Source organism: Coenobita brevimanus, chromosome 83, assembly GCF_032717465.1.
Source record: "Coenobita brevimanus isolate Jiangsu-jjx chromosome 83, ASM3271746v2, whole genome shotgun sequence".
In the NCBI taxonomy this organism is placed as follows: domain Eukaryota; kingdom Metazoa; phylum Arthropoda; class Malacostraca; order Decapoda; family Coenobitidae; genus Coenobita; species Coenobita brevimanus.
Window position 1 is genome coordinate 8,109,165 of NC_137036.1, and position 17,316 is coordinate 8,126,480.

The 17,316-nt window shown below is 40.5% G+C and overlaps 1 protein-coding gene across 1 annotated transcript; it reads right to left on the reverse strand.

The window, feature by feature from the left end:
* Positions 1 to 1,114: 1,114 nt before the first annotated feature.
* Positions 1,115 to 6,630, reverse strand: LOC145409901 (glutamate receptor ionotropic, delta-2-like). Its single transcript, XM_080280166.1, has 8 exons — positions 6,599 to 6,630; positions 6,177 to 6,267; positions 4,617 to 4,917; positions 2,975 to 3,195; positions 2,302 to 2,482; positions 1,936 to 2,035; positions 1,617 to 1,746; positions 1,115 to 1,344 (listed from the first exon to the last, which is right to left on the reverse strand). The coding sequence occupies exons 1-8, from the start codon at positions 6,628 to 6,630 to the stop codon at positions 1,183 to 1,185; spliced, it is 1,218 nt and encodes a 405-aa protein (XP_080136292.1). The 3' UTR covers positions 1,115 to 1,182.
* Positions 6,631 to 17,316: the final 10,686 nt, after the last annotated feature.

Consider the following 17,316-nt stretch of genomic DNA (forward strand, 5'->3'; position numbering starts at 1 on the left):
CTGGGGCAAATGTGGCCCAATTAATGCTCTTAAAGCCTGGAGCAGAAGATGAACAATGAAGGCTGGGTGGCTCCTGTAGCCCTTTTATAACCACTGGCACACAGTCTATACCGACCCCTCCCCTCACACCACACCAATCAGTGAACACCTCCCCCTCCTCTCTCACCACACCAGTCAGTGCAAATGTCTCACCAGTCTATCTCACCAAATTATTAAATTGTTCAACAGAATAGGTACTTAAGTTTCCTTTACACCATTTAAAAGTTTAGCTGGTGAAGAAATGGTGATCTGCGATATCTCACAAGCACAACTCCTTCAGTGGCCGAAATCGTACCATAAAATAGTCATTTTCCATAGTAATTCTTAAATACTGTAAAGAGATAATTTATATAGCCAGTAGTTAGAAAGCTTATGTGATAACTGTTTGTCGGTAGAAGATGTGTACAATCAAAAACACTACTATCTTCCTAGTTAAGTGTAAAGAAAATTTACACATGGCGAAATACAGTGATAACCCTATTTCTACTAGTGCGTGTTTCAAATGGTTCGATTTTTCCGCTATATGTTCGGTAGACATTTGGAAGATACTTGTGTCTATGTCTGTACAAAATAATAGAATAAGTACATACACACATTATTTCTTGCCCAGGAAAGACGGATATAGTTCGCCTGAGAGAAACATAAACATTCAAAATTTTCAGAAATTATGTCATGCGACCCTGATACAGCAAAGAATTTCATTTAGGCTCGTACCAGGCAATTTTGCCCTGTCAATGGGTAATGCACATTTACTAAACTTTTAGTGATTTTATCTTTAGGTCATTGGCATAAAATATTATCGTATCAATCACCTTATTTCTGTTTTATAGTTTAATAGTGAGACAGATTATACCCCTGTTGCAACTAGTCATCATAATCCGAAAGTGTACACGACAGACCACTGACTTTACTTCAAGTTTCGAAATATACTTACCTATAGCCATATTGAAAGGTGAATGCTGACATCCAAGAAAACAAAACAAACATTATAATGAATGGCACTTGGAGGATCTGTCATGTTTTGTATTAATATAGTTTATTAATGAATTAACCAATAAATATGGTACTACTGCTTTGTTACAAATTAGGAAGCTTCAAGTGAAGAAGTGAAGTATGAATTTCATGCGAAGCTCGTCGTCAGAACTAATGAAGTGCGTGGTCAGCGGTGGTGGTGATGATGTTGGTGTGTGTATCTTGTGTGTCCACCTGTCGCTGCTCTTCCCACTTGGCCCAACCACACATCTGCTCCATTACCAGCACCACCACGGCCATTACAAACCCACATCCCAACACCACAAACATGCCCTGAAAATGAGTAGTGGTACATGTAATGCCGTAATCCTTTCTTTTATCAACTAACTCACAATATTCCATTAACATCGGTAAACTAAATCCTACGTAGGGAAAAAGTGACATGTTTAATGCAAATCATTAGTGATAGTAGCAGTAAATTGACAAATAAAATTTAAAGTTATATACTTAATGCAAAGTTTTCAAACACGTATGGAAGTTAAGAAGTAAAATCTAACAAACTAGTGCTTTTCCAGGCCATCCAAGAAGTCCGTGGCAGGACCTACCCACAGGTTGCTGAGTGAGAAGACAGAGGTGACGGTGATGATCCGGGGTGGGTTCTTGCAGGTGCTGGAGTTAGGATGAGAGAATTTCTGCCATTTATCATACAGGCCAGATTCCACCAATGAATAAGCCCTGTCTTAGAAAATAAAATGGTTAAAACATTATATTCGTCATGCCGGTCAATGCCTACCATAGTAATTATTTCTCATGCCTACTTTGACTTCGATGTAGATATCAAGTATTTTCATGCTCTGTGTAAAAACACACAGGACTATTTTTATCTTTAATATCTTAGCTACTGACAAACTGTTCAGTTCTTACAGCTTATTCAGTCTTGGCATAAAAGGGCTGTTCTTTTGGGCCACCATGGCTAGAGGAGTGGTCAGGTAGCTGCTCCGGGACAGATAAAAGTCGCAGGTACCTGTCAAAGTATTTAATGATTATAAAGTGATGGGACTATAACACTGTTAATTAGAATAAATTTGTCCTTCTTGCAAAGGCTCTTAAATAGCCGTTTCTCTAATGACAGGCAGCGATTATCATTTAAAATCATTTCTAATTAGTCATGTCAAATGATGCCCCTCCCCTCACTGACACGAAATTTACACAAATATGCTACATTTTTATCAAAGGCTTAAAAAGTATGGCCATAAATAATTCTATTGAACATGACAGATACATGATAACCTGTGCGAGAGAAGCTCCTTGGCAATACGGTGTTATAGAGAATGTCCTGGTCAAACACAACATGACTGCCATCCCGTACAATGGTCTCCAGGCTTTGGAGTAATTCAGTGTACAATTTGTAAGCCACTCGTTCTGTGCCTATCATTTTCCCCAGCTCGCAGAGTGGACCCGACGTGGCCGTCTGAAATACAGAAGGCTGTCAGTGATCCTCAACTTTACTGAGAGCTTTTGGTTACATAATTAGGTGAAACTTAGGAAAATTAATTGAATTTTACGTAACACACAGTAGTTGTGAAGCTGTAGCAGGTAACAATTACTCGTCCAGCATAATAAGAAAATCATTGGCACTCAGGATTTGGAAGTGTACATGAACCGTTCAGAACAGGGGCCAACTGTAAGTTCATTGCTTTTTCTGTAAATACTGAAGGACTGGTAAAAAATACTTTTGCCAATACTTTCCTGTATGAAAGAAAGGTCTTCGCAGTAGGGCATTCTTTTATCAATAAATATGAGTAGCTCACAAAATACTTTATGAGTGACTAGACACTATTTCCCGCAGTACTAGTTTGACTAAAAATATCTTGGATTGCTTTATTGACAACCTAAACATTCTTGGACACTGAACAAAAAATAGTACATGATTTTCAATTACATTACAAAAAGAAATGCATACTTTAAGATAGTGGATGATAAGTGTATTCGGGACAAGAATTATTCCAACATCAGACTTGTCAAGAACGTCATCAAGTCTCTGGTATGGTTGGTCGATGTATCTGACCGCCAGGAGGGACATGAGGTTGCCGACGTAGCTCTGTGTCAGCACAACCATCATCAGCATCCACATCCCCAGCATCACACGATCCCACCACCACCGACTTTTAGTTCTCTGTAAATCTGTTACGACAAAGGAGAACTTAGTAACACAGAATAGAGATCCCAATTGTAGTTGATGGCCTGCCATGCCTAATACTGAGAGCTTTTTTTTCTGTAAGGTTTATTAAGCACCTGATATAGTTTAACATTTTCAAACTGAGTGGGCATTATAAAACAAAGCAGAAAAGTGGCATTTTTCCATGCCTAGTAGAAATGATCTTCGAATAATTAGGCATTAGCTTAACAGGCATTAGCCTAAATGAACTGTGCATAACCTTTAAATGAAATATCTTAAGTTAACGTTGCTTTCAGGAAGTTAATGTCAAATTACTGAAAGCCTGAAAAGGCAAAACTATAGGCTATTTAATCTGACCTGGGAAGAGATGAACCTTAAGCTTTAGAAGGCTGGCAGTTGATTGGTTGTCCGAGTGCTTTCATTATTAAAGACACATTTTAATTTATTTTTATTAAATGGGTTTCAATAACCGTTTGACAAAAAGATTACCCAAGTAAAATGTTATATATAGTGGTTTGCATAGATTAATTTCAAAACTGGGCTTTACTAAGTTTGTCAGATGGCCTAGATACATGTGACATTTTGAATTCTCGGGACAAATCATAACACGGACAGGTAAAGTTTCACAAGTACCTTGATTTTTTTTCTTATTTTTAGGCAAATTAAGGTAAAGTATGTCATTACTGCGATAGTTTGTAAATTATAACCTGACAAAACATCAGAATTGCAATGAAATATAAAATATCCCCTGAATTTCAATGAAAGATAGATTCGAGGGGGGGTTTTAGGCCAGTCATGGGATGTCACACTTGACTAAGCAGACGAATATTCAGATTAACTTGAGAGCGTTTTCTTGTCGCATCAATTTGCATCATGCTTTCTACTTTCACATCAATAACTTTTTTATATTTTTAGTTTCGAATATCTAGTTACTATTTACAACTGAGCTGCAACAAGGTATGGGCTGCAAAATGTTTATAAGCGACAATGAAATAAAACTTCACCTATGTCTACCCGTCATTTTTCATTGGAATTCCGATGATTTACCTGGTTAAATTTTACATAATGTCGCACTAATGAAAAAATTTACCTTAATTTGTCTGAACATGGGGGCTAAAAGTCAAGGTACTCGTGAAACCTTACCTGAATATATTTTCTTTTGTCCCGAAGGCTGAAAATTTCACACTTATCCAGGCCATTAGATGAACTTTGTAAGGCGCCGTTTTTAAATTAATCTATGCAAATAACTGTATATAACATTTTATTTGGGCAATCTTTTCGTCAAACGGTTACTGACACCCATATAATAACAATGATTTAACATGCGTCGTTAATAATGAATGCAATCAGACAACAAGTCAGCTGCCAGCTTTCAAAAGTTTATGGCTCGTCTCTTCTCAGATCAGATCAAATAGGCTATGGTTACCTTCTTGCAGGAGAACACGCAGGCAGTTAAAGATGTTGGCGTCTACGCTGCCTGGTTCTTGCGTGTTGGCAGGAAAGCAGAAAGGCAGAAGCAGCATCACTGAGCACACAACCAACAGTGCTATTAACAAAGTTGCCCAAACAATTGGTGAAAGAGGTAGTACGAAGCCCCAAGGGTCCGCCTCAGGATGACCACGGGCAGCGAGAACATGGTACCCACCCATGAAAAAATATGCAGAGTATTCCATCCACTGGCTTCTACTAAAATCCAGTGAAACTGGTCCAGGGGTGAACTCCACTTGCTGAAATGTATTGTCAAGGTAAATGTATCGAAGGAAAATAGAATATCTGCCAGGATATACCTTCAAGATGTCTAATCTGTACCAACCCTTGACCCTCTCTGTGGTACCACTTCACACTGCCGACTGCATACCCTCCACATGATTATTTTATGCAAACAGCAAATACCATATGAACAATTTTCTATCTACAAAGTTACGCAGGACAGAGGTAGCGAAACTACAAATTTATGAAAATGTTTCTCGGTTAAAATTAGTGGCAGTTTGGTTGAGTAGGCTGGAGTTTTGCTTGAGAATATGTTGAACTGCTTTTACACTAGGGATGGACAAAATATTCCATCATCCAATTCCACATTGCACCATGATGAGAGTAGAAGCCCGGGGATATGCAGTTGATCCCGACATTTAAGATGAGAGTGACCAGCCTCACTCATCCCTGACTGGCATTACATGAACAATCGACCCCAACCACCCCTTGGATATAAACCTTCATTGGCTCAATCCGATTGGAACACAAAAATTACCCACTAAACCACCAGGCGGCAAAATTTGGTTATATGGTTACCACCCAGCATAGTAAATGGTTTCCTGGTGTACAGGAAACCATTTGGCTTGTCACTCAGTGTAGAGTCACCCACAGGCAAAAGGAAGAGGAAAGAATGAAGGAAAGAAAGACAGAAGATGGAGTGTAAAGTCACCCGTAGGCAGAAGGACAAGCAAAGAATGAAGGAAAGAAAGACAGAAGAGGATGGAAGGAAAGAAGGATGGAGGAGAGGAAAGGACAGACACCCAAGAGCAGCACTACATTGAGTGAGTGGATGGTGAGTGTCCCCACCTACCACAATGGACAAACTAATAAACAAATTTCACCTACAAAAGTCAGAGAGATTCCTAACAACAGACATTCATAATTTATGTATCAATGAGTGTGGCAGTTGCCACCACGATAACCCAGCGAGAGAGCAGTGAGCAACAACTCTTCAGTCTAGACATCTAGGAGGTGACTGACAGCGAGGAAAATAATCTGAAAATTGTTTAATGAATTATCCTGGCTGGATCTAATTGGCAGAAACTGGCGTGACTGATTGCGTCTGAACATAAGTTGTTTCGTAAAATAATAGTTGTAGCAGTGCTTCAAAGAAGCACTCAGCAAAAGACTGATGTATATCTTGATTCTGATCCTTTTTCTACCATATTTTTTTACTCAATTTAGGAAAGATTAGTCAATATGTGTTTAAAGATGAATTGATGCAGTAACTCACCTCACGTGTGATGAGTCCTAGCATGCCAGACCAGGTCCCATCACTCTTCTGCAGGCCCCAGGTTTTGTCAAGGGATCTCAAGTATGTGTACCTGTCAGAGAGTTTAGAAAGCAGTTACAACAAAATGATTTACCATTAGGTCGTCGCTGCATACTGTCGTTCAAACGAAGTATGGGTCATATGTAAGTGGCTTTGAAGATTATCAGAACACCTCCTTAGCGATTCTTCTGAACACCTTACATTAACGATACCTTGTATATTATTGATGCAAACTATTTCCATACAATATTAATAAAACAACACAGGAGAATGTTAAAGTGTGATTTGCAACATAATTCAGTAATTAAGATGTGCTATGAAGTCTTTTATGACATCCAAAGAAACAGCTGTGTATATAAGAATGTGTGCAACCAATAGCTCACGTAAAGTTCATAGCCATGGACAGTACATCCATGATATACCCGGCTGCACCCGTAAAAGTAAGCCGTTTGCTGCCAGGTATCGTTGGGTCGTCTACCATGACCGCCGACTGCGAAGGGAACTCCTCAGCTGTCACCATCACATGGGGTCGGTGGGGGAACCTGTAGAAAGAGGTTGAGGTCTGATGCGGCTATGGACTACCCTTACAAAAACCGGGCATGTCTTCCAAAAACTAAGCACTAGCTAATCAATCCGTTACAGTGGAAAGGTCAGTGGCTTTTCATCTTGTATTCTGGTGTTCATATTATGTAAGATATAGATACAATGTTGTCCATTATACCAGCTGACTGCATCCACACTCACGTCAAGTAAAAAATGATAAACTCTACCATATTTTTAACAAAAACACTATGAGAAAAGTATTCACATATTATTTTAAGGATCATTGAGAGTTACAGACAACAAGAGCTTACCGTAAAAATTTCTTGGGAAAAAGATTTGGTGGGTACACTAGACTTAGATTTTGGTCAGTGGTCCACGATGCTACTTGTAAAGGCCGAGTTTCTGGATCAGTGAAGGGTAGCCATGAAAGCACTCTGGTCCTGTTGACAAAAAAATGAAAAGATAAGAAAATAAATAGGAATAAAGCCAATGTATTAAAGTAAAGGATATCACCTCAACTAAGTGTTCTTATCCACAGAAAATTTTTATTGCCTAAGGACTGACGAAGCATCGTCAGCAACAGCGAGTAGAGAACTGGTGCGTGATAGAGCCTTGTGAAGGTGGTGGAGGGTGTGGAGACGATGGAGAGGGAGGCGAGTGAAGGCGAGCAGCCTCGTTGTGTGCACCGACAGGAGGTGGTTCTTGAAGGAGAACTCAGCGAAAGCGGAGAGGAAGGTTGGGTCCTCGCTCACTACCACCACCATCAGCCTCCATGACACATCAAGAAGCTAATGGCAAAAAAAGTAATCAACAAACCGTTTGAGTTTTAAGCTCATTACTCCTAATAGGTCTGCTTTTAACCTGTTTTTGTTATTACACACAAACACACACACACACACACACACACACACACACACACACACACACACACACACACACACACACAAATGTGCTTAGTCTGCCTCCCAAAGTTATTTTATCAACCTTTACATACTGTAGCCACTTACCCGTCGAGCAGTGGCGATAGCCTGGGAGAGGTTTTCACGGGTCATGTTGGCGTTTTGTTTATTATTTGTCACCCCAAACACTTCAATTCCCCATGGAGCTTGTAAGTCTGTTAGATCCTGAAAAAGAATGCGTGGTGATGATTTGTACCCATTTAAAGCCTCTGATTCCAAAGTAAAACGTGTAACAATGAATTTATCTGGAATTTGGCTAATATTCCTTGAAGAGAACATATTTGGAAGTTCCTGTCCTTGAAAACATCTTCCACAATAAATGACTTTATGTTACCTAGAGCTTTCCAGTTCCATAGGTCTGCCACATTCACCTGCCAAGCTGAGTTTAGATTCAGTCTGTTCTTAGGATCTGTACCAGAGAAAATGTGAAGTAGTGTATCTGTTACATATCTCAGCGACAAATCTTATTTTTACTGTACTGTATATTCCAGACTAACTTCTGTAATCCATTTTAGGAATGCCCAAGTTTTGCTTAATGCTAACACTGACGCACTTGCATCATAGAGGACGCCCATGGAGAGTCGTCTGTCACCAGCATGATGGAGGAGCGGGAACACTGCTCTGTGGCCAACATGACATCAAGTGCTCTGCGACTGTCCAGCGATCCTCGAGCTTTATCTGACAAATACAAAGACGAACTTTCAGTAAGTATAGATGTAGGGCACTCGGTAAGAAAAGGCAGTACTTGTGTATGACTGGTATTATTAACCGATCTTGAACCTCAAAAGGGTTGTCAGATGCTAGATAGAACTGTTAGACTATATCCAGAGGGTGAATCCCCCTAGCTAGGACCAATGGACCATATAGCTCTGGAAGGCATTGAAAGAGTTACAGCACTCACCTTTTTTTTTTTTTTCTTCTTTTTTTTTTTGCCTATCAACCATTGAGGCCGGAGCCCCTGGTCATTAAGGCAAAATTATATATATGTATATACATTGACACACACACACACACATATATATATATATATATATATATATATATATATATATATATATATATATATATATATATATATATATATACATATACATATATATATATATATATATATATATATATATATATATATATATATATATATATATATATATACACACACATCCATGCATATGAACATACACACTTTCATGCACACGTACATATATATATAATAATTTTAATTTTTTAATTTTTTAATTTTAATTTTTATTTTTTTGCAATTTTTTATATTTTTAACCTTATATTACTTATAAACAAAAATGCCTAATATAAAGACCCTAAAACTAATCACCTAACAGACAAATCGCTAACCTATACTAAGTCCTCAGAGACAAATAACTAGACCTACACTAATGGTAAAAAAGCCTCGACCAAGAGAACACCATCGACTGCAGATATGTAATGCCTTTCTACATTACATACCTGCACTCATCACCTGGTGACTGTCAGTCGAGGCACAACCTAATATAGGGGACATCAATATATGAAAGGGAACCAGACGAGTCAGGAACATTTCCATATACGTCAGCTGTCGGCCCTAATTAGAATAACTTAAGCAAGATGGTGTAATGTATTCACATAATTTGTACAAAAAGTGAAGAACCTCGCCCAGCAGACCACCATCGACTGCAAGTGCCCAATATCTTCCTATACTGCACACTTGCACTCATCAGCTGGTGACTGTCTGGCTAGGAACTTGGCTTAATGTAGGGGACATCTATATTAGAAATAGATCAGTGGGAGGAGGAACTATTTCGAATATGTCAACTGTCAATCCTAATTAATATTACAATATATACATATTTACCGTTGATAAAAACCATAACCACACAGCAAAATAGTCACATCACTCTGATCAGTCAGGTCTCTCTCAAGAAAGCCATCAATTTATCAGTCATAACAATGTCCCCATCACCCAAGATGGTGGAAAGGGTGAAGGGGACGTCTGCTGCGCCGCAGTAATTTATAAGTGAAGCGCGTTCACGAATAAATCGCCGACAGCGCAGGATGATATGACTGATAGATAACACCGCATCACAGATGTCACAGTGCGGTGGGAAGCGTCTTTCCGTATAAGGTTTCATATGTGTTAAAATGGTGGCACTGAGCCTTAACCGTGCCAACACTTTTTCTTCCAGGCGACTGTGGCGGTTGGCAGTGTCCCAGTTGCCCAGGTACGGCTTACAAGTTGGAATATTTGTCTGGTCCACTGACCTTGCCACAGAAGATTTATTGATTTCTTTCCGAGAGAGAGACTCGACCGTAGATCACGAGGAACGTCCCAAGTCTCCTCGAGCTATACAGCCGACTTTGCAAGTAAGTCAGCCTGCTCATTGCCGTAGATACGACAATGACCAGGCACCCAGATCAGCGTGAATGACTTGTTGCATGAATGCAGCTTATTAACAGTGCGACCCTGGATCTCGTGCGAGTCTGTAGTGCAAGAAGCAATTGCCTGAAGGGCTGATTTCGAGTCTGAAAATATGACAAATGAGTCATGCCTAGAATTGAGAGCATAGTCTATGGCTTTGTCAATAGCAAAAAGTTCGAAGATAAACAGATGTATGAGTCGGCAACCGATACCTGAGGGCACATTCAGTCGACCACACACTTGCACCCACACATTTACTCGACTTGGAGCCGTCGGTGTACAAGTGATGGGACCCCAAGTGACGAATTATGATGTTACGAAACAAGTGGTGGACCTCCGCCTCCGGCGCCTTGGCCTTTGGTGCTGGGAGCCATGATACATCCACTGTAAAACCGGGTGGCTCCCAAGGGCTGTGTTTTTTAACACCAACTTGTCAAAGTCACTGGGGTCCACACCAAGCTCAGTCAGTAAGTGGAGGCGAACGGCAAGTGGCCGACGCACCCCCCGCAGAAGGTGGTGGTATTGACGCAGGGGGGTACAGGCCACATTGCCGATATTACTTTTCCTATACGTTCGAAGGCCATAGGACCAAGCCAGGTGGTCACGGCGAATACGGAGGGGAGGCACATTCGCCTCCACTTCCATACGAGCCACACGGGTACACCCGACGGCTCCAAGACACATTCGCAAACATTTATTCTGTAGCACATCCAATCCTTTCAGCGTGGCATCGGATACCGAGCCATACACCTGTGCGCCATAGTCTAGCTTCGATCGAATAAGGGACTTATACACCATTAATAAAGAAGCACTCACCAGCAATACGGTACCAAGGTGTGGGCTCGAACTGCCAACCCCATGGTCGTAAAGCCCGAGAGCTACAACTGAGCTATTCTGGCCCCAAGAAGGTATTCTGGTCCCAAGAACAATACACCAACATGTGCCAATTTCCCAAGAATATATAAAGAAATATATGTTTGCAATATATAGAATGATTTATACTGGTATATTCACAACACGTAGCATTCTCTTTTATCCACTGAAATGTCGTGCAACCGAATTTTAAATGAAGAACATACTAAAATTTGTTGAGGTTCGGGTATGTAAATGCTTGATTAGGCAGTAGATTAGTTAATTAGGCAGCTTAGGTATGGAAAAGCAAGCATTACAAAATGGTATTTCCTGAAACGACTCACTTCTTTTACATTAAAATTTTTTCATCCTTCATTTTTCTCATAGCTCAAGAACAATTATTTTAATGGAATCGAGACCAAGAAAAGCAGGTTTATCTATACCAGATGGCAGTAAATTATCTGAAATAATTACATACGATCCAAATATGACTAGTGTTTTGATGATACACATTGAGGTAAGCTAAGACAACAATAATATAATGATTAATATCGTCGATTCCCTTTGATTACGACTAGGGTAAACTTGCCTGCGGTATGAGGCAGGCGGGCGTGTACCAGAAGGCACGTAACTCCCAGACTAAGCCACAATGTCCCCGCAGCAACCGCCATCACACCATGACAAACTTCTAGGGAAAAAATACTGTGTACAAATAGTGTTGTATGTTTTCTTCAGTTACTGCATGTTAAGGATCTGCATTCCTTGGACAATGTAAGACACAAAAGAGTATCAATAAGAAACCCATGGTGTACAAAACACTGAATTGTTGTACAGGCGTTTAAACAAGTGGGGTACACAAATCAGACACCATGATTTTTATTGTTCATTTTAACAAGTAATATACGTAGACAATATGCACGGAAAGTGCAGATCTCATCGGTTGCTAATTTTTCACTTTTTTTTTTTTTTTTTTTCGGTGACTCGTATTCGAGTCTTAATCAGAAATGTACACCACTGAGTTTTCAAATGTGACCCCAGTTTTGTGCTTTTCTGTGGAACATCTACTTCCTCAAGACAAGAAGATTAATTTTTAGTTTATCTTAAAATCTGGCAATTGTTTTCTCAACAGTCTGACCGGGAGACAATGATTTGGGAGCATCTGAAGATTAGAAGATCCTCTCTATACGTGGGCATCCTGAGGGGGGGGGGGCAAGGGGGGGCAGTTGCCTCCCCTTTGGATTTCCAAATTGTTTTTGGAACTTTCCCGGTCGTCACGTATATTTTCGTTCCTTTGAGTTATAGCATATCTGCATATGAATATTTTCGACTGCGATTTAAGTACATCTTGATACTATATGTTATAGTGAATTATATGACCATTAAATTCACCATTTCAAAGCTGAAAGAATAAATTCTCCAGTAAACGCGGGAAAACAGGAATCGAGTATTGCCACCAAAAACTGCATGAGCCTCGTGGTACATCTGGCGTCTCGCTGCCTCTTTCATGGCTCTCTTGGGTAAATGCGAATTGTTTGCAGCAGTTCGTGAGGCTATTCTTGTGTTACTCTTCCAGCAGCTACATGTCAAGCAGAGCGTTCACTCAGCACTCTCATGGGGGTTAAAACATGGTTGCTTTCATCCATGTTGACCAGTCGCCTATCTTCTCTGTCTATGTTGACTGTGCACCGAGAGAAAATTACTACCATGAAGGATGCTTTCATTGAGGCCGTCATCGATCGTTTCGGTAACGACAGTCGACGGCTTCAGTTCTTGTTCAAGGATGAATGAGTGATTTGAGTCGATTCATGCATGCTGTCACTTTATGCATTTGATGTAAGTCATGTAACTCATGTAAGTATATGCCTATGCCTATTTGGAGTGTGTGTATTTTGATATATTACAACCGCACATACTCGTATATGTATAATTTCTTTTATTTTGCCCCCCCTTGCAAAAAATCCTGCGGACGCCCCTGCCTCTATACAGAATCAATTTGGGGAAACCCGATCTATTTGGGAGAATGTATTTGATAAGCCTGTCTATTTCATTAGAAGCCACTTCTCCCTTCGTGTAAGGTAATGTAAATGGTAAGAAGTGAGGGAAGAAGGTGGTGTGATGTTACAGCTGAATGAAAGTCACACTGCAGTCTTTTTAGTATTTATTTTTATCAGTTTAAGAAAACTTAAATGTAAATTTAAAGCGTGCCATGTCAAAATTAACATCGAAATTATGAATCAGGCAAACCAAAATGAGCTATAATATAAGACGTACATGGCTTTCTTAACTACCCATGACATATTAGGACCCGTCCTTGCTTGAAATCGAAGACATAGGTTTCCATGAACGTAAACAGGCTGATTAAAAGAAGAAGCAATGTGTGACAAACACCTTAAATTACTGGTACATAAATGTAACAGCAATTTTTCCTAAGAATTATCAGCTATAATTATCCTAATTCACAAGATAACTGTCGAATCCTGTTAAAGTCTGTTAAGCTGTCTGGGCACACTTTCTCCTGGTGATTCTATTTACATTCAGATCAACTGAATGGCAAATTAGCCCTTTATTAACAGGAGCCAAAGTTATTGTAGTTTACATTTTGATACCGTTCTCATGTCTTCTACTTTAGTGTTGCTACCGTGGATACAATATATTTCTACAAAGGATAATGAAGAACTACGTTCTCCACCCAGCACTGTTTTCTTGCATTATGAGGTTCACATTTGGGTAGCAGCCTGTCTGATTTTGTTCACCGGGGTATTTCAAATTTTTAGCAGTTTCCAAAGCTAAATATGCATAGGAATAATATTTCTACGAAAGTGTTCTTTAGTCCGCCACTGTGTGAAGCTTACCAGTAATTTAGATTAGGATACTCAATACATCCACAGATATACTGAAACTCGAAATGTACTGTTCTGCGATTCAGATCAAATATGCTTAATCCATCAGACTGGAGTGCTAGAGGATGCCAGGTTTTGATCCGGTTATGAAGGACTTTGCATTGTTCTTCCTTTTTAGGTCTGCCTGAGCGCTGCCTGTTCTCAACGTGTCCCTCCTGCTTCCACCGATTAAGCCACCTGCAGACAGTGGCGACGCTACACCCGGTTACCCTAGCTATGGCACGAGCTGACATGCCCCCCACCCACATCCAGATAAAGCTGCTGCGTTCTGTCAGGGAGGTTGATCGGCATGACCGGTGTGCTCCCATGTTCTGAAAATTATTCGACAAAATATGCAACCTTACTGTATCGATGACCATATATATTCTTTAAAAGGGCGACAAGAATACTGTTAAAATGGCTTTCACATAAAATTCTATGTTACCACTGAGGGACATCTATAACTCCACTTCAAACAATTTGTTCTGTCTGCTGCGTTATGTGAGATACTGCAGTTTGAGTGTCAACGAGGTGAGGTGGGGGAGGGAAGGTATGTGATGTTGAATATTCCGCTACAGCTGTTTTATATGTCACAAAATCATAGATTATTCCAAGCAACAGCAAATATATGATTTCTTTAGATAGCCAGTTAAATATATTATAGCACCTGGAGATTGCTGTACTGAATTTCAGAGGGCAGTTTGGTAGCAAATATAATTTTCACCCTCCCTACGAAAATGCACAATCTCATTATACGAGTACAGAAGCCATATGCGTATTGCACTGTGCTCTAAAATACTCAGTCAAAGTTCCTCAGGGGTCTGTCCTATCACCAACTCCCTTCCTTTTATTCATTAATGACCTAAGCTGTACATCTAACCCTGTCCACTCATACGCTGATGACTCCACCTTTCACCTTTCCATTCGGTTCCCGCAAAACCATCTCAGCAGTTACTTCAACAAACAAGGGATGAGGCTATGACACAGCTAATGTCTGACTTGGCTCGTATCTCTGACTGGGGAAAAGATAATCTTGTTGCTTTTAATGCATCAAAGACTCAGTTCTTACACCTATCAACCCGACAAAATCTTCCACAGGTGTACCCACTAATGTTTAACAACATTCAGCTTAATCCTGCATCATCCTTGAACATGCTTGGGGTTTCACATACTCGGGACTTGTCTTGGAAAGATCATATTACATCTCTTGTAAAAACTGCTTCCACGAGATTAGGTGTGCTAAGCCGACTCCGTTCCTTCTTTACCTCTGCACAATTGTTGACTCTATACACGGGCTTTATCCACCCCGGTATGGAGTACAATTCTCATGTGTGGGGAGGTTTCCCACATCCAGCTTTTCTCAATAGGGTGGAGTCAAAGGCTTTTTGTCTCTAACTCTCCTCCTCATACTGACTCCTTTCAACCTCTGTCTCTTCGCCGCACTGTTGCATCTTTATCTCTTTTCTATCGCTACTTCAATGGTCACTGCTCCTCTGAACTGTCTGCATGCATTCCTCCACCTCTACGACGGGCGCGTAGCACCCGTCTAGCAGCAAACTCTCATCCCTTTTCTGTCCAACTCTCTTATGCAAGAGTTAACCGTTACTCCCAGTCCTTCATTTATGCAACAGGTCAACTCTGGAACTGTCTCCCTCTGTCTATATTTCCTGCTTCCTATGATCTTCAGTCTTTCAAACGCAGTGTGTCCAGGCATCTCGAAATGATCGGATCTTGAATTTGGCTCTCTCTTGTATGTTGTTTTTCTCTTGGAGGGAACAGTTATTGCGGACTCGTGGCCTTTGGTTCCTTCTTCCTCACATAAAAAAAAAAAACTCGAGTTTTTTTTCCATTACACCTTCCTTTAACATCACAATCTAAGTTTCTGCAAAATCACTGACGCAAGCATTGAAAAATCTGAGTTTCCTTCAGCAGTACCTCTTGTGTATGAAGTTTCTCATTATGTATACGAGCCAAGCAGAGGTTCCGTAACTTTCGGTATGGTTATCGATTGTGGAATATAAACGGAATTTCTGTCTGTTCTGTTTAATGATCCGCAGCTAGTGACATACTATGACGACTAGTTTGCATTTATTATGCAACTAAAATTTAATGGTCAGTGTCTAATTTTAGTAAATGCCAGTTATCTCTGGGATCTTCAAAATACAACTGTGAATCAATCATCCGATACAGATCATAGAGAATCTCATTTGGAAAAGTAAGCTACACAGTAGTGTAAATGCGGCAGAGATTACTAACATCGACCTACTGCTTATGGTTACTCAACACTGAACGACATGACTCACTGTCAGGGTGTGGGGGTGAAGGTGAGACTGGAATGGGACTTACAGCGTGAAGCAGCAGCTGAGCACTGAGTGGAGACTGGTCTTCTCCGACCCTTTTATGGCCAGTGAACATCTCCCCCACCCTTCTCACCACGCCAGTCAGTGAACACCTTCCCCTTCCCTCTCAAAAGTTCAGCTAGTGCACATCTATCTCACCAATCTATTTCATGAAAATATTAAATTCTACAACTCAAACGGTAATAATGATTGATTGATTGATTGTAGTAGAAACTAGCGGCGCAACTGCTAAGGTCATATGCCGCCGGACAACAAGCTAAAACACATGGCAAATAAATAGTGCATAATCGATATAAAGTTAATAGCTTTTTCTAGAAATAAAACACTGAAAATAATAAAAGAATAGTTAAAAGAAAAAAAACAATTACTTATAAAAGTGGAAGGAGGCCCGCCTCCTGAAGAAACCAAAAACATCAGTAAAATCGCTATGGGCTCCACCAAGCATCGAGGAGAGACATTAGGCACCATCTACCCCTGTATGCCTATGGAGGAATCTCTGACGCAGGTCCCCCAAACTTGGACACTCGACCAGCAAGTGACGGACAGTAAGGGGAACAAAGCAATCATCACAGTACGGTTGAGTCTCACCACTCATCAGGAACCCATGTGTAGGCCGAGAGTGCTCAATGCGAAGCCTAGCAAGAGCTACCTTCAATCGCCGAGGCATGGAAGGGAGAACACTTGGCACAACCACTCTCTGAAAGACCTCTTTTAGCTTATTATAAGCAACACCATCCCAGCGTCTCTGCCAACACACATGCATTCTGTCCCGCAAGTAAGGTGTTAGATCAGATGCAGGAAGCCGATATTCTGTTGGAGGCTGTTGAGTAGCCACAGCCTTGGCCAATGCATCCACCATCTCATTGCCCACCACACCAACATGTGCGGGAACCCAGCAAAAATCCACTCTCTTCCCCCGACGACGAATGAGGAACAGCCACTCCAAAATAGTTAAAACTAAGGGATGGGAAGAGTTAAAAGAGTCCAGGGCCAAAAGCGCCCCTTGAGAGTCGCTAATAATAGTAAAATAATTGTCAGGGTGAACAAACATCAACTTCAAGGCTAAAATGATGGCTGACAACCCTGCAGTAAAAA